Source organism: Takifugu rubripes, chromosome 7 (genome assembly GCF_901000725.2).
Source record: "Takifugu rubripes chromosome 7, fTakRub1.2, whole genome shotgun sequence".
Classification (NCBI taxonomy): Eukaryota; Metazoa; Chordata; class Actinopteri; order Tetraodontiformes; family Tetraodontidae; genus Takifugu; species Takifugu rubripes.
In genome coordinates, this window is record NC_042291.1 from 3,599,963 (window position 1) to 3,622,415 (window position 22,453).

The following is a 22,453-nucleotide window of genomic DNA, read 5'->3' on the forward strand; positions in this document are numbered from 1 at the left end:
CGCAGTGCATCGTAGTGCATTGCATCGTATCGCATTGTATCATATCGCATTGTATCGCATTGTATCACATCATGTCGCATTGTATCACATCGCAACGCATCGCATCGTATCGCATTGTGTCACATCGTATCGCATTGCATCACATTGTATCGCATTGCATCACATTGTATCGCATTGTATCACATCGCAGAACATCGTATCGCATTGTATCGCATTGTATCGCATTGTATCGCATCGTATCGCATTGTATCACATCGCATCGCATTATATCACATTGTATCACATTGTATCACATTGTATCGCATTGCATCGTATCATATCATATCGCATCGCATCACACCATATCGTATCGTATCGCTTTGCACCGTATCGTTTTGTATCACATTGTATCGTATCGTATCGTGTTGTATCTTAGCTAATCCTAGATCATCTCAGTTTAACATATCTCAGTTTAGCTTAGCATAGCTTTTCGCTGTCTGCTGGTAAAACCTGAGACATTTCACAGTGTATTAGCTGAAGCTTTAGCCGTTAGCCTGAAGGTACTGCATTTCCACGGCAACATTACAGGAGTGATTTCCCCAGTAGATAAACTGTTGATAGGCCTGGATCTCAACACTAATTACACCATGTTTTACAGTACATAATTCCAGAGAAAATGATGAGAAGCTGGATGAAAGTATGCATCAATCAAATGTAACAAAGCCAATTATTGTCAGTCCTGCCTCCTTTTGCTCGCTGCTCACAGCCGTCACGCATCTCCCCATGACTCGGTCCTGATATGGCAATTACAGCAGCGGAGTCGCTGCTAATAACAGCAATCCAATCACATCACAGCGTGCACGGAAGGAAAAGAGGCCCACCGTGCATAAATGACAACCCACAATTTACACTGCCGTTCTCTTCTATTTTTATATGTTGCTGCTCAAAAACAGGATCGTGTCTCTCAGCTTCAAGACAGAAAGTCCATCCATCCATCAGCAACGTCAAGATTCAAGATTCAAGATTCAAGATTCAAGATTCAAGAGAACTTTATTGATCCCTTTAGGGGGTGTCCACCAGGGAAATTAGCATCTCCAAAGATCCACAGCATCTACAAAATTTCCCACCACCATTTCACCCCATCAAACCTATTAAAGATAATAAAATATAAGAAAATAAGAAATAAAATAGAATGAATTAAAAATAGAATATGAATATAAATATAAAACTATAAAAATCACATCTGAATAATGCTAATCAAAACCTTTTTCTTGTGCAACACACAAAACTGTGGTTTAGGGTTAGGAAAAATAAGGAGCTGGGACTAGCTGAAGCTAGCAGAGGCTCGCTGGCACTTGCAGAGGGTAGCAGAGGCTACCTGATGAACATTGCTCAATTTTCCAGGGCTACGGGAAACATGTACATCATGCTAGTAATAGTCGTTCTGGAAGAGACAAAAACAACCCTGAAAGACAGACAGACAGGAGTTTTGCCGTGTCTCTTCTTGTACTGTTGATGCTGTTTTGGTGGACCTTGGAGGAGGAATGCTGGATAACGGCTCAATAATGGTTGCAGGAGGCAGAGCCACAAAGAATGACCCAATACTGGATAATCAATCATCCAATTTTCCCATCTGAGCCGGAAAAGAGACGACAGCTGGAGAGTGAAGCCCTTAGAACTAGCTAGCATGCAGGGTTCCAACACCAAGGTCGGAGCAGTCTCCGACAGCACTTCCTGTCTTCTATAACTGACCTACCTACAGCACCTTTATGAGCTGGTCTGGCTGGAAAGACCCCTGAGATGGGTGTGAAAGCGTACCAGTATGGTGGAGATGATCAGAGAGCGGTTGGATAAAGAATCTGAGACGTTGGTCGTCTTCCCCTTCTGGTTGTCCGTCATGTTCAGGCCACTCAGAGGGTCCCAGGTACCAATCTGCACAACATAAATACAATCTTTAAGGTTTTCTTTATGACTGCAGGAGAACACAAAAGCTAGCTGGGTTTAACTTAGGAGTCGTTTACGGATAAGAGAAAGAGGGACTGTTTCCTGTCTCTTTAACGGGTCGATAAAAAAACCAGACTGGAAGAACAACTCAAGGAACATAAAAACGAAAACTGTATTACTCAGTAAAAGTAAAGTTGTGATCAGCGTTTAACCTAAGCTAATTATAAATGACAGGTAGCTCCTGAGGGTGGCGCTGTCTAAGTCGTTTGTATTTCTTCAGCTGCTATCAGGTTCTGGTTAGAAGACTTGGGGGTTTCTGATATTTGACAGCGTTCACTGAGGACGTCCGGTTGTCTCCTTGCTGCCTGGTGTGCAGAGCCGCTGCCACGGTGCAACTGGTCCATCAAAAACTGCTGTTAGGGGAGGTTTACCCACAGGGACCCCAGTCTGGACTGGTCCCGTGGTGTTTCAGAGGTGGGGGTGGCCGACCGTGAAGGAGGCTGAAAGGTGTTGATGTAAAAACAAAGTGGAAGGAGCCAGTCAACACGCCCCCCCCCTCCCAACCAACCCTGGAAGCTCAAAGACCTGAGCATCACTTGAAGGAGTCACAAACACTCCAGGCAGCCAGGCCTCAGCCGGAGCTCCTCTGAAGATGTGTCCAAGGTTTTGTAATTGCAAATCAACTCTTTAATTCAGACTTTATGAGCCTGGAGGGCTTCTAAAGGGGTTTTTATTAATCGAGTCAATTATTCATGGAGGTGCAGCCGCACACAGCAGCTCGGAGCAAAGGTCAGGCGCCGCCGGGAGGCAATCGCGGGAGTGGACGCTGCAGTGTGAAGTGTTTGCAGTCGCGTTTGAAGGGATTATATGTAGCAGTGGTGTTAGCAGCTTCTCCTCCTGCTGATAAGCTCATGAATGTTAAATTGGCTGTGGAAGACCAGGGAGATGGTGTTTTGAGCTGAAGATGTGAAGCACTGATACTGATGGATGCAGCGATAGCGAAGCCTGGAAACCTTCACTTCCTGTACGAGAGAGCGAGCTCCTCACAGCGCTGCATGGCAGCTACATTTAGCTCCACCTCAATCTAAATCTGTAGCTCCAAATCATCAAAATGAGTTAGCATGGCCCCCACCCCCCACCCCCACCTCTTCCTGTCAAACTGTTCCTTCCTGTCTCAGTGGAATTATTGCTTCCTTGCCTTCAATATCAAATCTAAACAGGATAGAAACACCTCAGCATCATTTGGGTGGTGGAGTGATGTAGGAGCAACATTAGCTGAGTAATCATGAGCCTCATGTGCTGAAACATCTTTGGAGCTCTTCCCAGAGTTTTTATCATCCCTCGCGAGTCTTCCTGTGGGAAACTGAGCGTCAGTCCGGTTTTAGGGCATCAGAGAACAAATGGTCTATAAACCTTAGCCCACATTACTGGTGGTGTTCCGCAGGGATCCATTTTTGGGTCCTGCTTTATTTTCTTCCAGCTAGCGAAGATTTTTTGCTGTTTTGCTGACGACACACAGATTTTCTTTCACTGAGGCACTGTGAGCCACGCTGCTGCAACTAACCGAGAGAGGATGTCAGCCGTTATAACTGATGTTATAACAGCTCGTTATCTTTCTTTCTGCTCATCAATTAAAAAAACTGAAACGTGCAATTTTCACCTCCTTCATCCCATTGGGCCCCTGAAACTCCCTTCCATGTAATATTGGACTCACACACCTCCTCTCACCTTCAGCCTAGTTTCATCCAGCTCGGGTGACTTTGAACCAGCTTGTAAACAGTCACGTCACAGTCTGAGCTGGACGACGTCCTCCATGTCCTCTGGAATTCAGGATAGCCTCAATACAGTGGATTCTTTCAAATCTCCTCTTAATGCCCATTTTTATAGACTTTTGTTTGATGTTTGATGGGCTTCTGTTTGGACTGTTGACCAGGACAAAGAAGATCATTGTTTAATTACTAATTGTCTGAGTGGACCGGATATTATTCAGTAATCTAACATAAATCCCAGAGTCTAATGTTGGTCCTAAGTTGTCCAGTGCTGCTATGCCCCTGGTCGGGTCTCCCATGGGAACCAGGTCCTACGTGGCGGGCTAGCCCAAAGGTGGTGCATCTACCCACCATGAGGACAAACATAGTAGCAAGGATGTTTTTCCAGCAGTAAATCAGACCTACTTCTGTTGCATATTGGACTTCAGCAGGGCTGCCCTTTGTCATCGCTTCTGTGAATCATTTTTATGGACAGAATTTCCAGGCGTAGCCAGGGGTTCGGAGGGAGTCCAGTTTGTTTTTGGAGGGGGTTATGGTAAAGACGTTGCATTCACCAGTTGAGTTGACAGTTAGAAGATCGGTATAGGAACAGCTTTTCATTTCTCAAATGGTGGAGAAAAAAGATTTAAAAAAATGCTCTGCAATAGTTCCAGGACGACCTTATAAAGTTTGGGGCAGGATGAAGGTCAAAAGATCCAAAAAAAAATCATCCAATCACGTCTCAGCTTCCCTCAGCAAAAAACCTGTGACTATACTAAATGTTTTGTCTGTTCAGATCTAAAATCTGTATTCACATAGCATTGGTGGTGGGTGTGAATTGATCATCAAAAATCAACTCCTGCATCTGGGAGCAGTGGAACAGCTGGAACCAGCACAAAGGCTGGAAAAAAGATCAGACGCAACAAAACAAACAGGCTTTATTAGAGTCCTCACAAATTCAGCGACACAAAGCGCCGCTTTTCCTCTCGTGAAATGGCCGACCGAGCACGTCCTGACGTTCTCTCCACACACACACACACACACACACACACATGACACACAAAGACACGCACCTTCTCAAGCCCCTCCTCCCTCAGACTGATCACATCAAGGTCAAAGTCCGTCCTGAGGCCGTTGGTCCGGTTGAAAGTGATTCTCCCAGTCAGGCCATCCCAGTGGGCCTGAAAACAGACAGGCTCTGTGAACACACACACACGTTCCTCTCTGTTCTACACACACAGCTCCAGTTTCCTGTCACACACTCAGATGCTGCATTTGTACCAGCGGGGGGGCAATTACCCATCTGTACAGATATGTAGGAGTGTGATGGGAGAGCTCGCAGCAGCAGAGAGGCTCCTTTTGTCCCGAGGAGCAGCAAACGGCTGCAAAGCTGTTGCTCTAACACACAAGATTCCATCTGCGCAGCTGTAAACAGGAAGTGAGGTCCACCAGCTCCTTCGGCCAACCAGCAGCCGAGCTCAGCATCATCTCCTGGCGCATCAGCACTAAACAAACGCAGCTCTCAGCATCCAGGTGGACTCTGAGGTGGGTCGTTGGTCTTAAATCTGTCTAATAACACTGAGCCACGTGGAGTCTGATACTGATACAATAATCACATCAAAGGAAGCACATTTTCTTCTCAATCGTCATTTTTGATCATTAAAGTCCACATTGTGGAGCTCTGTGCTGCTGCCCTGCTGGGATGAGAATATGAGAGGATTCTCAGCTGCTTTTCAGCGTGTTAGCGACCGTCTGCACAGATCTAAAACACACGTCTGCACAGGTTCTCCGCTCCCGCTCGGCTCCTCGGCCTCATTTACCTTCTGTCTGCAGGAACGCACCCACCTCTTTGATGAGGGCCATGAAGCGGTTCCCGAAGCGCCAGGGTTTGTGACGGTTGCACTGTAACGAGCTGACGGTGATCTGCTGAGACTGCTGCACAGCCACGGCCACCACGTGCACGGCATCGTACATCAGAGCGGCGTCCGTCTGTGAGAGGAGGAGAGGAGAACATTGCTGAGGCAGAAGGTAAAAAGGAGTGCAGGCTCATCCAGGTGCACATGTGGGATGGGAGGACGAACCTGTTCAGAGCGTGAGAACAAACCTAGAAGAGAGTAAATGAGGGCGCACAGACAGTTTCAGCGGAGGTGTGAAACAGAGGCCGTCGCATATTCAACGCCAAGCAGGAGAAACAGTCACAGCAGCGTCACCGCGACGGTCCGAAAACACAAACGCACGTGTGTAGAAGACACTCGCAGCACTGCAGGAAATGGAGGAGAAGCTGGAAGCTCCTCACAGAGGTTCCCCTGGCAGAGGAACCTGTTTAAGCACCTCACTGAAGGAATCATCTGACTGGGTGTAAACTGGATCACATACACACACACACAAACACACTCACACACACACGCACGCGCACGTGCGCGCTGAGCTCCTTAATAGAAGCTGCTGAGTGTCGCAGCAGCTATCAGAGAGGTGCCAGTCATCCACGCTCCATGAAGAAGAGAATTATTCTGCTGCTCTTAAAGAATCTAATTAGTGTTCCTCGCGCTTGATTGAAAAGCAATCAAAATAACTTCGGCGTTGTTGCAGGAAAACGCTGCGCTGAGGTGTTTGTGGAAGAGTCCTGGAGGGAAAAACAATCCCAGACCTCCCGTTTTCCTCCCTTCAGCCTTGATTGAAACTGGAGCTTTAAAGATACCGGTTAGGCTGTAAAAGACAGCTGTGTGTGTGTGTGTGTGTGTGTGTGTGTGTGTGTGTGTGTGTGTGTGTGTGTGTGTGTGTGTGTGTGTGTGTGTGATGTTTTCAGAGTCCAGATATTCAAATAGAATATTGCTTGATCATTTTGCTTCAAACATCATTATTTCTCAAGGTAACGCTACAATCCCCCCACTTGTTTTCCTTGTTTAGATGTTGTCGGTCCTCACAAATATATGAAGACCGAGATAAACGAATGATGTCAGCCTTTGTTGTCAGGAGAAAAACAAAATAAATCATTTATTGCTGGTTCTCCACAGGTGAAATAGAACTAATGAGACTATTTAATGAGTGACTTAACAGAAGTTTAAGGTTTAAGACCTTTATTATCTCATCGTACCAGTAAAGATGGACGCTGAAACCGTTTCCTGCTCCTATAAGGTGGTTGAAAAGGTCCCAGATGGAAGCTTAAAGTGTCCGTCCAGCATCAGTCATGCAACAGCCTGTAAGGCACCACAGGGACCAGTGGTAGGACCCCATCACCTGAACAGGCTCAAAGCTGACAACACTCTGCTTTTACGGCTGATTATTGGTCTGCCTGTGATGCTGCGTGATGAGAGGACAGAGGACAGAGGACAGGAGGGACTGGGACGCTGGAGGCAACGTCTTCACACCAGCTCGGCCTGTCAGTCAGCCACAGCAGTCGGTCGCAGCCTTAAAGGCTAAAGCGACAAAAGTGAAAATGTGGCATGAAAGTTAAAGCGTTCTTTGAATTAAATATGGTGTTAATTAAAAAGGAGCAGCCACATGCACTGAGCCGTGCACGCTGAGATAAGTGCTGGAGGAGCTGTGGCTGCAGCTCCCTGGTGCGAGCCTCACGAGTCCCCGTCAGGCAGGATCACAAATGATTCCAAAATGCCGACACTTCACTCCATAAACATCTCATTAAAATCAATTATGTCACTGCTGAATGAAATTAAGGCTAAACACTCTAAAACTGCTTTTCCCCTGTGTCAGCCTGCGTGAGCGTTACCCCTGACGACGAGCACTGCTCTACCTCCGAGCTGGCCCCTCTCTCACTGTCTCTCTATGTCTCTCTCTCTGTCATTCTCTCTCTCTCTCTAAAGGTCTCTCTCTCTCTCAGAGATTTATTAAATCTCCTGAGCTCAGATTGATTTCAACACTTTTATGAATTGTTAAATTCCCCGCTCTGACTTGGCAGCTGCAAATCTCCCTCCCCAAACCATCCACTCCCCACCAACCAGCTCATCAAAATCACCATGGAAACAAAGTGGCAAGAAATAGCTTTCTGGCAGACCGGGGCTAGCCGGGGTTATCGCTTCCTGACACCGGCGTGCGTCCTACTCTTTGGAGAAACAGAGCTGAGGCAGAAAAACCTCTCACGTCTGCTGAGGTTTATTTTAAAGAATAGAACCGCCGGATCCGACGAAAGAAAGACAACACGCCACGACACGTCACGCCATTTTGAGATGACGTCATCAAAGGGAAAGGTTTGACCGTTCTGGTCCAGGCTGGAGGCTGGGCGCTCTGGGTGGAGCAGTTCTGCAGGTTCTTGGTGGTTTCCATCAGCGGTGAGGCTGAAGTTGCTCAGCACAACCGTCTCCGTCTAATTTAGACGTCCTGGCTCCTGAGGACACCAGTGGGTGGAGTGATATCGGGAGGAAGGAGGGCAGAAGTGGGAAGCGGCGAGGCTGAAGGCAGACGTGTGCTGGTCAGGCGTAAAGCCGCCGTCACGCCGCTTTGGCTCCTTTGATTGAAACATAAACAGCCTGGGAGAGGAGGGCACACTCGGGAACAAGCAGGGACAGTCAGAAGAGGTGGGGGAGCTTTACTCCTTCACTGACTACCCACAGGCGTCCACTGTGATCTGTGGCCACCTCAACCCTCTCAGAGCAGCGCCAGGGGATTAAAAATGAGCTTCTTTGTGCTTTTGTGGACCAGAAGTCCTGACACTCAGCTAAGCGCTACTGTGAGGGGGCGGAGCTTAACACAACACAAACTCATCTCATGGTCACAAGTCACCCACCCAAGAGCTGAGCTCAGCTTAAATCAGCCACCGCGGTACCAGAAAGCCTGCTGCAGGGCTGCCGAAGCTTCTCCTCAACCTCTGACATCATGGACACCTGGAAGCTCCTTGAGCTCACCAAAAGGGACTGTTCCTTCTGTGCATGTGTGAGTGCACGTGTCAGTCCATCTAAAGCAACGCAGCACTTCTGATGAGCCTTCTGATGAATGCAACATGAGGACAGAGGGACCAGTCCTGCCAACAGTTGTTCCTGGTCTACGTCCACCATGGCTCCTTTCATCTCACCTTCCTCTCTGATACATCAATGACTCCAAATGGATGGAAGACACCATGTTCAAGTAAACACCGGCAGAGAGCAACAGAGGCGTGAGCCGACGACAGTCACCATGTGAGGCGAGAAGAGAAGAACGTCTCACTTCTTCCTCCATTAGCTCCATTAGAGCAGGAGGATGAGGCAGATTAGGACCGCAGGCCGCTGCAGGCTGATGGGATTATCTGTTAGTTCAGGCCAGCCTGGCACCTCTGTTTGGGCTCTTCTATAATGTGATGTTATGCCTGGGCCCCTCAGGGTGAGTGTGTGTGTGTGTGTGTGTGTGTGTGTGTGTGTGTGCGTGTGTGTGTGTGTGTGCGCGTGTGTGTGTGTGTGTGTGTGTGTGTGCGCGTGTGTGTGCGTGTGTGTGTGTAACCCCTGATGGAAAGGAAAGGGCAGCCAGACTGAGTTGGCTGGTGAGGGCACATCTTAATCACACACACACACACACACACACACAAACACACACACTCACACACACGCGCGCACACACACACAAACGTGCACTCGTGCGGGATTCATCGCCACCGTCATCAGACAGACAAGAGGGAAGCGTCTTTGATCACATGGGCGAAGCGTTCTGCAAATGGCTGTTGTGGATCAGAGCGCCAGGCTAAAGGAAGACAGACAGACAGACAGACAGACAGACAGACAGACAGACAGACAGACAGACAGGCAGGCGTGCTACGCTGCCTTGTTTGAGCTGCTGGAGCCTCTCATGCATGGTCATGCATCATTGGACAGGAACCCCTCAGAGGTCATCAGAACCTCCTGACCCGTCCATCAGCTCTCGGGCGTTGGGGCGGAACCTTCCATCCCTCAGCAGAGATTCTGATTGCTGCTGGTGTCTGGAGCCTTCGTCTTAAAGCGGCAGCAGTTCATCTTCGTTCACCAGTTAAAAACGCGACGCAACGAAATCACAAAACCACTTCAAAAAACATGTTTCATTCAACTGGTTGCTAGGCAACAAGTAACGATCCCACCCAAACAGAATTGTTCTTTAATGATAATTAAGCAGCTGATAATTTGCAACTCTGCGAGCAGCTAATATATATTACAGACAGACAGAAGCGTGCTAGCTGCTGGCGCCGCTGTTGTCTGAGAGCGACCCGGGCTCCTCCTGCAGGTGACCATGGGACTGGGTGACATGTCTTCTGTCCCCGATGTCCCCAAAGCCGAATCCAACCCCTCAATTTCCACAGGTGAATCAAAGCTCCTGCAGGGGCGGCAACGAGTAAAGGCAGCAGAGCGCAACAGTCCGACTGCCCTGGAGGGTGTGAGGCCACCTCCTCCAGGAGCCTCCACACTAATGGTGCTGAACGCTGCGTCCTGATTGGACGGCTTGGTTTCTGCCGACGCAGGTTTCACGTTCTGTGAATAAAGTCGTGGTGGAACCCTACAGGGTAGCGCTGATGGTTCAGTGCCTCGTGGGACTGGATCGCCCTCGGGGTCTGATGAGAACCTTCGGCTCAAGATGGAGAATGAGGACACGTGACCATGTGATCTGACTCAGCCGAAAGCACCGTGGCTGCGGCCGCTAGTGGACAACCTGTAATTGTGTAGTTTCAGTTAGCTGAGCAACACTGCAGCTGACCTCTGACCTTGACCATCGGAACATCACAGCTATTATTTACTGCAGAAGATTTCAGTTTTAGCAGCTCCAGGCAGTTCCAGTGGGAAAATGCTCCTAGCATAGCGCAGTAAAGCACGGCGTAGCATAGTGTAGATATTGCCCTTTGACAGTTGTCAGCAGCCAAAGTTGTTCTATCAGAACCAACTTAAAACCTTTGGGAAGAGAGCGAGCAGGACGAGATAGTAAATCACCCCACTGTCCACGCTGGCTGCAACCCCTCGCAGAAGATATCCCACAGGAACCACTTTGCACTTCAACATTTGGCTCCAGTGACCGCCGGGTTATTAAAAGCTGCTGGAAACAATTTTTGGGTCCAAGAGATAAAAAGCTGCGCTGATGAGGAGGAAGAGGAGGAGGAGGAGGAGGAGGAGGAAGCAGAATAAAGAAACCCGGACGGCAACGACGGCTCCTCAGCGTTTACGCCGTAGAACAGTGTGACAATAGCGTAGCTCAATAGCAGAGGAAATTGAGTGTGTAAAACCAAATCATTACTGCGGCTGGCTTTCCTTTGTAATGACAATATGCGTCTCTCCACATCCCATCAGCGAACATGCCCCTAAATGATGCCAGGAAATGAGTCCTGAAGCTGCCAATGAGAGTGATAGCGATGACAGCGAGCGTGTCGCTACAAGCCATTAACGCGGCGCCGCCGGCCTCTGAGCGTTGTACTGGGATACTGGGATGGAGTCAGGAAACAAAGGCAGCAGCTCAGGAGCACAGCCAGCACAGCCAGGCCGCTGCTGCGTTAGCAACGAGCTAACCTCCACCCTCAAATAGCCACAGACAAAAGGGCCTTTTATACTTCTGGTGTTCAAGCATCAAACTCGTGGAATTCTTCTCCTCTTTGTCAGCAGTTTGAGTCTAAATAAGTGACTCAATATTCCAGGATGAACAGAATTTAACTGTCCAGGAATGTTGCATAACTTTCAGCTCTGACCTTTGCTCCCTCAGACCTTTGACCCATCTGACCTTTGAGCTCTCTGACCTTTGACCTCAACTAAGTTGACAGGTTTTGTAACTCATTGTGGACGGTGAAAAACTCATCCACAACCAGCGACCTGGGACCTTCAGGAACACTGGTATCTGATACTGGTCCACTCCTATTGTCCACGATGCTTGGACAAATGATTGGTTTTACAGAAAGATGACTGGTTAAACTGGGAAAGATGAAGTATTACTTATACTAAGACAGAGAACTTGAAAGGACTAATTACTGGGACAGAAAAGTTGTACTGGGAATGACTGGTTTTACAGGGACAGAGCGGTTCAATGACTGGTTATACTGGGACAGAGAGGGTAGATGACTGGTTATACTGGGACAGAGAGGGTAAATGACTGGTTATACTGGGAGAGAGAGGGTAGATGACTGGTTATACTGGGACAGAGAGGGTAGATGACTGGTTATACTGGGACAGAGAGGGTAGATGACTGGTTATACTGGGACAGAGAGGGTAGAGGACTGGTTATACTGGGACAGAGAGGGTAGATGACTGGTTATACTGGGACAGAGAGGGTAGATGACTGGTTATACTGGGACAGAGAGGGTAGAGGACTGGTTATACTGGGACAGAGAGGGTAGATGACTGGTTATACTGGGACAGAGAGGGTAGATGACTGGTTATACTGGGACAGAGAGGGTAACTTCTTCGTGTTTTTGTTTATTTTTGTTGACTTTGCAGTTCCTGAACTGGGAGAAGTGGTCAACAAGATTTATAGGGGAGATAAAGAAGCATGAGAGGGGAACTAACAGGCCAGTAAAGTCAGCAGCCAGTAAGGCTGCAGCTATAGACTGTTAGCGTCCTGTTAGCTGAAGACTTGCTTCACACACACACACACACACACACACACACACACACACACACACACACACACACACACACACTGTTCTTTGTGGCTGACGGTTTGAAACAATGTCTGATTAAATAAGAACAATGATGCAAATTTCACAAATTAGAAAAGCTAATCCTGCGCTAAGAGATCTCTGGAGGAGGAGCGCCAAAGACGCGCCGTGGGAGCGTGTTGGGGAAATGCTGCTCTATTAATTTTGTGTCGGCATGTGGAGTGTTGTGTTCCACTCATCTGGGTCAGATCACTTGTGTGAGCGTACGCGCTAGTTTATTAGCATTTTGAATGAAAAACGCCACTGAGGACTCATGAATGCTAATACTTACACATGCTACCACGCTGGAGAATTCCCAGCACGCCCCTTTGTCTTCTGCGTGAGTTTCGGCGTGAATGAGGTGGCCCGTGGGTGTGCTGTCGCGGTTGCATGTGCACGTTAAAGCAGGCGCGTGCTGCAGGGTGCACGTGAGTGCGAGGGTGTTGGGCATCTGCCCTCGCCGGCTGATTTACGGAGAAGGCGGATCGGTGGGTGACGCTGAGGACAAGCGTCCTTCAATGTCAGAGTTGCATTTCATCAGCGGGAGCTTTTCAGCGTTCCATCAAAGCCAGATCCACTTTCACCACGTCTAATTAAAGAGCCTTTTAATTAGAGCTCGGCTGAATGATCGCCGGCAGGAGAGCAGCACGCTACCCACGGAGCACGTGATGCTGAAGAAACTGGAGCGGGTCACGGGGACAAATGTGCTGATGGACAGAAGTCCAGATGTGTACGTTGGGACGGACCCTTGGGAAGGACAAGGTCACCTGTCCCTAGAGCCACACAGAGGACGTCTTGTTGGAGCTACTGTTGGTGGGAACTAGATACAGATGTGACTGATAAGGATACCAGAGACATGGCTCCGCCCACTTGTGCTAAAGGTGCTAATCCAGCCTGGACCTGACCTGGACTGACCGTCCTGAAACTGTGTTCTCCCTCAGATCGACAACAAGGAAGTCTCAAGTGTGGGACGCATCGTTTTGTGTTAACCAGTGGGTGACGACGTTACAAGAGCCCAATATGGATCTTCTAAGGATTTTTGATAGTGTTTGCATATTTCTTTCTTGTCATCTCTTTAATACTTTTATGATTTCATGTGCACTACTTTCACTGTGACCATCTGTTAAACCAGCAGTGATTATTACAGCAGCAGTTTCTCCTCCACGCTTCATCCCAGCGCAGCTCATTAGCTTACCTGCTGTCTGGAAACTAGTGTGTGGTTGGTCAGAACTGGGGAGTGGGCGTGGCCAACACGGTCACGCGTTAATAGTGATTTTACCACTGATGCGGGAGGTGAACGACGACCAGCCGAAGCAGCCAAGAGGAACAAAAAAAGAGGAAGCCAGAACAACCGCAGAGTGGGGTGTCTGTCTTTTATCTCATCTTTGTATCCCAAAGGAAAAAGATGCAGTGGTGTAGCTGAGAGGGCGTGGCCTTCCTCACACATGACCACGGAAGCCCCGCCCAGCCAACAATCAAAGCATCCACACCACGTCCAGCATTGGTGAGTGCTTCGGATACAAAGTCCCCTGAGATCCCCTGCAGATGATCTCCTCATCCCTCAGATCTCATCAAAGACAACATATCCATCAATAATGGAGGACGCATCAGTCTGACTCGCTCAGGAACCAGCACAGCCTTTGTGCGTCTTGTCTCTGACCTTCTACGTGGTTGTCTTCAATATTTGATGCAGCTTTTTCTGCTTCATTTTGATCTCTTTACAGCATTTTGTCAATCTTTGTTTATCGACCACGTTGTTCCCTAAAGGTTATTCCACAAAACCCTTTGATTTCTTTGACAACAGGAATAACAGGAGAACTGAAAAAATATTCCTCAGATGGATTTTTGTGATGAAAACGCAAAGAATCACCAAACCCAAACGCTTTATATCCACGAAGAACATTAGCAACACTCTTGTGGTTCATTTCTGTCTCTAGAAGGCTGGTCACCAGCTGGTTTCCATGTGATCAGGAAGGAGCGACAGCGAGAAGGGGTTTTTATTAACTCCTCCACTAATACCACCATTTATTGCTCGATTCCATCTCCGGGCATTTATGGTTCTCAAGGGCAATAAAGCAGCTGAAGAGCACCTGAAGCCTGTTCTGTTAAACAAGGACCAGCATGCCCCTCTCCTCCGGGGGGACCGTGTGGCCCCACCAGCCAGACCTGGGAAGGTGCAGAAGGTTGAGCTGGTGGAACTCTTTCTTCCTGCAGGACTGACTGAGGGAGGCACAAGAGGACTGGAAACGATTAGCCGAGGGCTCAATAGGATCATGAGTAATAATATGAGTGAAATGAAATTGCAGGTTTAACAAGCTGGGATCATTTCTCATTCCCAGTGGTCCCAGAGGAAAGTTGCCCAGTAACTGAGCTGCCGCGTGTCTAAAAGGCAGCGTCAGTGTCTAATGTGGACCGTCATGAATCACTGTCCCACACAGCTAGGCTAATGCTAACGCTGAACCTAGCCTGAGATCTACCGTCAATCTCGTGGATCTCCTGATCTTGGCAGTGCGCTGCTGGGATCGATAAAAAAGGTGGCGTGTCGCCACACAAGCTGTAGGGGTATGAACAGTCCACATGCTTCCCGACCATGACAGAATTTACATATGAGCCTCCATTAAAGATCTTGAATTTACAGGTGGATTTCGGACACACAAGACTGGACTACGGAGGCCCTTGAGCAAGCCACAAAGCCCTACAACCCCTCATTGAGAACAAATGCTTGCAGGGGAACACTTGGGCAGGTTCCCAGCTGCTGGACTCTTTTGGGCTCTCAGACTCGCCTCTACAATAACTTGGTATTTTAGAGAGCGAAGCGACTGGGACATATGACAGGTGAAATGGCGTTCTTCCAGAGAGACAGTGCTAATGAGGACATCCCTCTCAACAGGCAGACCTCCAGGCTGATTCAGGGCTTGCTGGGCCATCCCTTTGCCATCTACCCTGAGAGGTTTTCATTTCACAGGAAACTCAACTCTGTTACCAGTAGTTTCATATCAAGACTGTTGGTGAACAAAAACCTGACTTTTGCCTTCTTTAGAACACTTTCGGACTTCCTTTTCCATGGGTGGGCTTGAGCTTGGTGGCAGAGCTTCCTCAGCAGTGACCTTTAGACCTTTGTGGACTAGTGAAGCTAGTTATAGGGGGCTTTGGTGTTCTCACAGAGGCGCTGGAGGGGTAATCTGAGGAGAGGCTGGTCTGGACACCCCTGCTAGCTGAACTCTACCACAGACAAGTGACAAGACAGGCTGCATTAGCAGAGTTAGCGTTCTCCGGGGTCGCCTTGTTTCCTCAGCCACTGATTACTGAAGATTACAGCTGATAATCATCCTTCATGTTAAAGCCACTCAGAGTCTTTAGTGATGCGAGTAGCCTCCTTCCAGATCCTTTCAGGCTCTTCATTCCAAGTGGATGTTGTCTCTGGAGACCTGGCCTCACACCAACAACCATTGTCATGAGGTAGTGGAGGTAAAGGGAGCCGGACAACCGGGACACCGGACAGCCTGGCCGCCACATGTCTTATAGAATTACTGGTCCTACAGCATCAAACCAAGACTCGTTTCCCTGGTAGTTGATGAGATGTCTGGAATACCAATCATCACCATTGCATCACCATCATCATCACCATCATAATCATTATCATCTGACTCATCAGTGGAACTCCTCTAAAATTCATCACGCTAAATTTTCTTCGAGCAGAATGTACCAGTGTGAGCTGGAGCAACTGGGCAATCATATGTCGCCACATATGTTGACAGGATCTCCAGCTGACTCCATCATGGTCCATTCCTGGAGCTCTTCAGAGAAGCGTGGGTGGTCGAGTGTTGTTGCTGGGACTCACCCACCCCCACCCAGCACCCTGCAGCCTGCCTAATAACCTGGCAGGAACCTCTGTGGTGGAGACATTTAGGAGTATGTGTGTGTTTGTGTGTGTGTGTGTGTGTGTGTGTGGCTGGATGATTTGAGGGTTGTTATTGTGAAAGCAGGGGAGCTGCGGCGCCTCCACGGTGGCGGACAGGACTGAGGATAACAGGGAACTCAATGGAGTGTTAAATGGGAAATCATCTGTTTTCACACACAGATTTAATGCTTCTTTTTCATTTCCCGCTTTCTCTCGGTCCTCTGCCACTTTACTCCAACCTCTTTTGTGCATCCTGGTCTTTTCATCCTTCCTGTTGTTGCGACATCCCTCCTCTCTGTTAGGGACCACATGAACGGACATCAGGGACCGTGTCAAAAAGGTTCCTGCAGAGTTCAACAGCGCCTCCAGTGGTGAAGGATGGACTCGCTTCCTGAAGCAGCAACATAAAGAAGACTTTCAAGATATTTTGATGTGACGCTGATGCTAATCTCAACAGCCCTTCAGTCCTTCAGTTTAACATTTATCCGCCTCTGCCGGAGCCTCGGAATCAGCCACTCTATAAACCAATGTGAGTCAGCCACGTCTCCGCAACTCATTTCCTGTCTCACTTCTAAAAACAGAAAACAATCGCTTGGTTAATCTTCTGTTTGCACTGCTATCAGTTAGCTTGATGGGCGCTAGTTGGAAGTTGGCTGTACAGAAACATGTTCATTCTTTTTTTTATTGATCTTCTGCTCTCTGGCTTCTTTATGAGGTTTAAATAAAAAGACCAAAGTCCAGCGTGTGTCTCCATCATTTAAACAGACGACCGCGTGCGCCCTCTTGACAGCATCCAAATGTCCTGTTTTCCTGGGGAAGTTATCCCACTTCCTCTTTCTGAGGGACTCGCTGTAATACAGCCTAATGCCACTCAACTGCACATTTATCTCTGCTCTGCCCCAATTACAGGAGCAAATATGGATTAATCCACTACTGAAAATAGTCCCCAACAAATGCACTGACAATTTCTTTACAGCCTTTAAATAAATTCAGCTTGTACTGGTGTAATTACACTACCCTGATTAATGACTATTCCAGTCTAGTATATTATCATTAGTGTCTCTATTGCTGTGTTCATTTTAAACAGAATCGTTCCCAGAGGAGATTTCATTTCTGTGATCACAATATTTCTGCACAACCCAAATCTGCCCAATTAAAAACACATCAAGGCGGTTGTTGGTGGGGCAGCTGACAATGTCTGAAGTTATTCTCAGCACATCAATCAACACCTGATTGGCTTTTGCCCCTCTGACTCTAATCTTAGATCTGACCGTTATCTCAGATCTGACCGTTATCTCAGATTTGACCATAATCTCCAATCTGTCTCTAATCTGACTCCAATCTCTAATCTGACTGTTATCTCAGATCTGACCATAATCTCCAATATGACTCTAATCTGACTCTAATCTCAGATCTGACTCTAATCTCTAATCTGACTCTAATCTCAGATCTGACTCTAATCTCTAATCTGACTCTAATATCTCAGTTCCCACCTTGAACCCAATCCAAGGGGCTCTTCTGTTTCTAGCGCTGGTGTGTTTGCTGTCGTTTTGAACCCCAACATGCAACATCAACAGCAGGTATGATTTACACCTCTTTCAACACTAACCACAGAAGGGAAAATTGATGTGACGTCTCCCAACAAGCAACAGATCCGGAACAGCTCGACCTTTGGTTATACATAAAAAAACCAAACAGTCGCAGGTTTGGGTTTGGAGGGACCAGGCTGTGAATCAGCCTTGCATGCTGCATTCAAGGTATAAAGTCAGTCAGGAGACGGGAAATCTGACGGTTACTGACTGCGCATGTGCTCATGGATGGAGCTGAGATGGAGTGTCAAAGTTTGCATGACTATTCCCCTTTGAAGAGTTTGAGCGAGCTCAGCCCAGCTAGTTGATGAGAGCAGAGTCACAGTTGGTGAAGTGGAGACCAGCTGAGTGGGGCCAGAGCTGGTCTAGAATGGACGTAGCCGGACCACCACCCCACATGGCCCAGCTGAGTCCACTTACGGGAGCATGTGGACGGCGAGCTGGCCCATGAGAAGCTTTACAAGCAAGAATCAGAATAATAACAATACATCTAATTTAACTTTGACATGAAAGAAGCCAAATCATTTGGAGTGTGAGTTAAAGCCTTTATAGGTGGAAGACGACCGTAGCAGACAAGGAAAGAAGCACACATATCTGTGCCCGTGCACACGTGTGACCACCTGCACCTGCTGAGGCGCAGCTCTTCCAACTGTCCGGTGCAGGGGCGGGAGGCACTCGCACGAGCCAAATGATCCAGACATTAGCGGGGAGGCGTGCTTGGCTATGGCGCGGCTGCCCAGTGTGACGGTCCTCCACACATCTGAGATGCTGAGCAAGTCGTTTTTAATCCGACTGCACAGAGAGGAGCTCAACCCTGAGTGACCCGTAAATGTGTCTCCAGGAGATCGAAGGTCCGGAAGAGTCCGTAAACCACAACCACTTCTTTTTTTTGCCGAAAGGCCCTCAGTGAAGGTGTGAAGAAAGCCTTTGATAATCCTCATCCTAAAAAAGCAGCATGCCAGCAGAGCGCTCGCCCACTTTGAGGAACGACGGCAGCAGCCCCAGGGCCTCAGCTTTGAGCTTCATTTAATCTAAAGCGTGTGAATATCTTCAGACGGGGTCTGACTCATCCTCACTGCTGGATCCCCCCTCCCCCGGTGACGCACCGCGGCCTGCCTCAGTGCTGGTGGTGCCCTGAAGAGCATCAGGCTACGACCCCCGTCTGGTTTCTGATCAACAACCGTCTACACACACGTCCGAGGCTAATCGGGATTAGGAAGAGGCTCAACATTAATTAGCCTGTAAGTGCACTTTCAGCTCAGTTTGGTTTGTCACAAAGAGAAATAATAACACAAAGGTAAAAACATCCCCGTTTCATTTTAGGAGTTTTAACTTCTTTCAGTAGCTCTGCAGTAGCTCTGAAGCAGAACCAGTCCTCCACAATCCAGCCGGGTCTTCTCTTCTCCCGAGCAGAACCCAGGATGTTCGACATCCCTGCTGTGTAGGCTGGTGGACGCTTCCATACATCAAACATCTGAACCCCCCCAATTCTTCTGCCTCCACTCAGCGTACTAAACATGGTGAACAAGCTTCAAAGCATCTAATCTCCTGATGTGGAGCAGAATCCACAATGCATCCGGCGCTGCTGAACCCTGCAACTCCTCCAGGATGGGGGGCAGCAGCCGCCGTTAACGTGTCGGACCTGCGAGTTTCTGCAGGGAGGAAAATGCAGATGGAACGTTTCTTCATGCTGGAAACAATGCAAATGAGTCTTACAGCAGAGCTCTCCTAATTAAAAAGACTTTCACTCCTTCAGGCGCTAATGGTCGGGCCCGGACTGGACTGCAGACGTTACTGGCAGCGGAACCGCGCCATATTGCTTCAGCAGCAGAATCCGCTGTCCCGTGACTAAGACACACGGGCGGCAAGACTAATGGTTGTAACACTCAAGTGAATCTGATGAGCTTTTCCAGCAAAGAGATAATGAAGAGAGAACCAATGGAAGCTCGGAGCGCCCAAGACCCCGTCGGGTCTGGACCAGGCCGGCTCCCACAGCAGCTCAGAATCAGCAGGACAGGTGAACACCCAGGAGCATTGCACCATGGGTTGTAGACCTGGCAGTAAGTCAGGTGAGGGCAGCTTATTATGGTCTGTCATTGCATACTTTGAGGAAGTGGTGGAGGGGCGGAGTCACATTGATGTAAACAGAGAAGAAGAGGAATAAAGACACTCAGCTGGAAGAAGCTGCAACAAACCTGTCCTACATATCCCACAATGCAACACAAGGCAAAGAAAGTCGAGCGTGATCGGATTATCAAAGAGCTGAGTGAGGTCACTTCCTCTGAAGCGCAGCTGTATGCTGACAGGGCCAGCAGCCTCTGCCCAAGGTCGGCCCTCACTCACCCCGACCCACCTCAGGGTCTCCAGCCCCCATTCTGAAGGCCGGTCTGGCCAGGTGAGACCAGCACACACACGGTCTCACACACCAGCAAACCAGCTCTCCTGGTTATTTCTGATTTAGGAGGACAGTTGGAAGAGTTTGGATCTGATGTATCAGGAATAAAATAACATTCGGATGTCCACCAAAAGTCCATCTGGTAATCTCATTAACAGAACATGTTGGATCCCGCTGGGGGACATTTTCCTGTTTGGATCAGATTCAAGCAACAAGCTTCAGACTTAAATGTGCTCAGACATTCCTGGAAACAGAAATGTTGTGGCCACTCAGGCCTGCTTCAGGAGCTCCAAATAACAGATGAACTTGAAGACTTCGGGGGTCAGAAGTACAATTAATGTCTCTGTTTCAGGTTTTAATGACAAGCAGATAGATGAGGAACATACAGTAGCGCCTGCCTGTTTTAATGCTGCATTTCAATTTGGCACCGTGCACAATGAATCAGACAGCAGCTAAAGCAATTAGCATGGACAGACATTATGCTAATGAGCGCACGGAGCGGCTAAGGTCAGCCTTGTCGGGCATGTAAAGTCCCGACTCACGCAGGGATTCTGCAGCGCTGCATTAATTGAGGACAGGAAGCGTGGTGCTGGAGGTTTTTACCTGGGTTTGATCTGTGCTCAGGAGTAACTGACCCATCAGGGCCCATCAGAACCCATCAGGACCTGTCAGGACCCAAAGGGCTTAAAAGGACCCAACAGGACCGATCAGGACTCAACAGGACCTATCAGGGCCCATCCGGGCCTGAAAGGACCCATCAGAACCCAAAAAGGACCCATCAGGACCCAACAGGACTCATCTGGACCTATCAGGGCCTATCAGGGCCCAAAAGGACTCGTCAGCACCCTTTAGGGCCCATCGGGACCTGAGTCATCATCACGGATCAGCACCTGATACCAATGAAATTGAATCAATACCAAAACATGTTCATGTTGCCATCTCTTCTCCTCATGTCCTCCTCGTGTCAACAAACCAGCAGGTGTCCTGGTCCTCTGGTTTGCTCAGAAACCGGGGCTACTCCTCATCGGTGAGGCTAAAGCCACCTGTACGACCTTTGGCCTCACCTGGTGATGATGTCACTTCCTTTCCTGCATTTTGTAACACAGGCTCAGAATAATCTTTAGTCAATTTAGCAAACAATTATCCAGATGAACGGGTTCACGCTGACATGGCAGTATTGGGAGGATCAAAGTGTGTTAATCCGATTACCAATAATCAGATCAGGGCTGTTGTCTGGTTTACCTGTTCGCTAGAATAATCTGATCTCTCCAGAACTGGAAGAAGGGGCTCAGTGTTGCCGGGGCAGCTCCTGAAACAGACGGTCCAGGGCTCCCTAAGGGGGCAGCCGGTCGATTCTGCTCTACTTGCACTGCACGTGCTGTTGCACGTCAGCTCAGAGTCACCGTCACTGACGGAGCAGTGGCTTTTGGGTGATGACGTGGTTCTGGAGCATCAGCTCACAGCCCAGCTCGGGGGCCATCAGGACTGACACCTGCAGTTCTGGGCTGGGTGACCCTGGAACAAAGGGAGCCGAGGTGGCCCCATGTAGACCTCCATCCTCCGTCGAGCATCATCTGTCCTCATCGGGGCCATATGTTGGGGCGCATCGGCGGCTCCCTTGTTCCGCACACAAGAGCATAAATATGGTCCACAAATGAAAGCATTAATCAGACTTTTACGGAACCTTTCCCCACATCAATATGCATTAGCCGCTGACTGATTGCCATTTGTCTAATGAGTCAATTCCCACCTTCTAACTCTCGGAGCATTAATTCAGCGATGAGTCGGGTCACCGCCGCGCACACATAAATCTTCAGCTGTCGCCGGGTCCGAAATAACGACCAGCCGCTTCGGCTCACCTGCTGAGGCTCCGAGCCAATTAAACAGCTCCGCCAGCTCCCTCATTAATGACGTAAGACATCCCGGTGCCTGCTGGGCATGCTGGGAGCTGTGGTTGGGGAGCAGTACGAGGCTAACGCTCAGTCCATTAGTGGTCTCAAGCGGGAAATAATATTGATTGAGCCACAAATGGGACAAACGGAGGTCGTGGCGAGTAAGGCGGTCCCCGGGGCCGGAGCTGGACTCGGCACACCCGGCCGTGTTCCTGCTGGGAAACACGGAGCCGCTGCTCTCAATCAGCAGGAACACGTGGAAACATGTTGGAATCCGACCAAACCACCTGACGTTGAACATCTCAACAGGCGTCCAGGGAATACGAGGCTCTCTTTCCGCCTGCTCTGTTCTCCACTCGTTGGCTCCGCTTTATTTGGCTGCCCATGTCTGGTCTCTGGTGGTCTGGCTTTTTGGCAGGATTCCTGGTTAAGAGCGCTATGA

The 22,453-nt window shown here is 48.8% G+C and overlaps 1 protein-coding gene across 2 annotated transcripts in view; it reads right to left on the reverse strand.

The window, feature by feature from the left end:
• The window catches only part of grik2 (glutamate receptor, ionotropic, kainate 2), a 64,257-nt gene that overhangs the window by 29,980 nt on the left and 11,824 nt on the right, over positions 1–22,453 (reverse strand). For both annotated transcript variants that reach the window (XM_029838349.1, XM_029838350.1), the window contains exons 7-9: positions 5,517–5,660; positions 4,745–4,852; positions 1,798–1,911 (exon numbers count right to left, since the gene is read on the reverse strand). In XM_029838349.1, the coding sequence (XP_029694209.1) occupies positions 1,798–1,911; positions 4,745–4,852; positions 5,517–5,660 (366 nt within the window). The remainder of the gene's footprint in view (positions 1–1,797; positions 1,912–4,744; positions 4,853–5,516; positions 5,661–22,453) is intronic.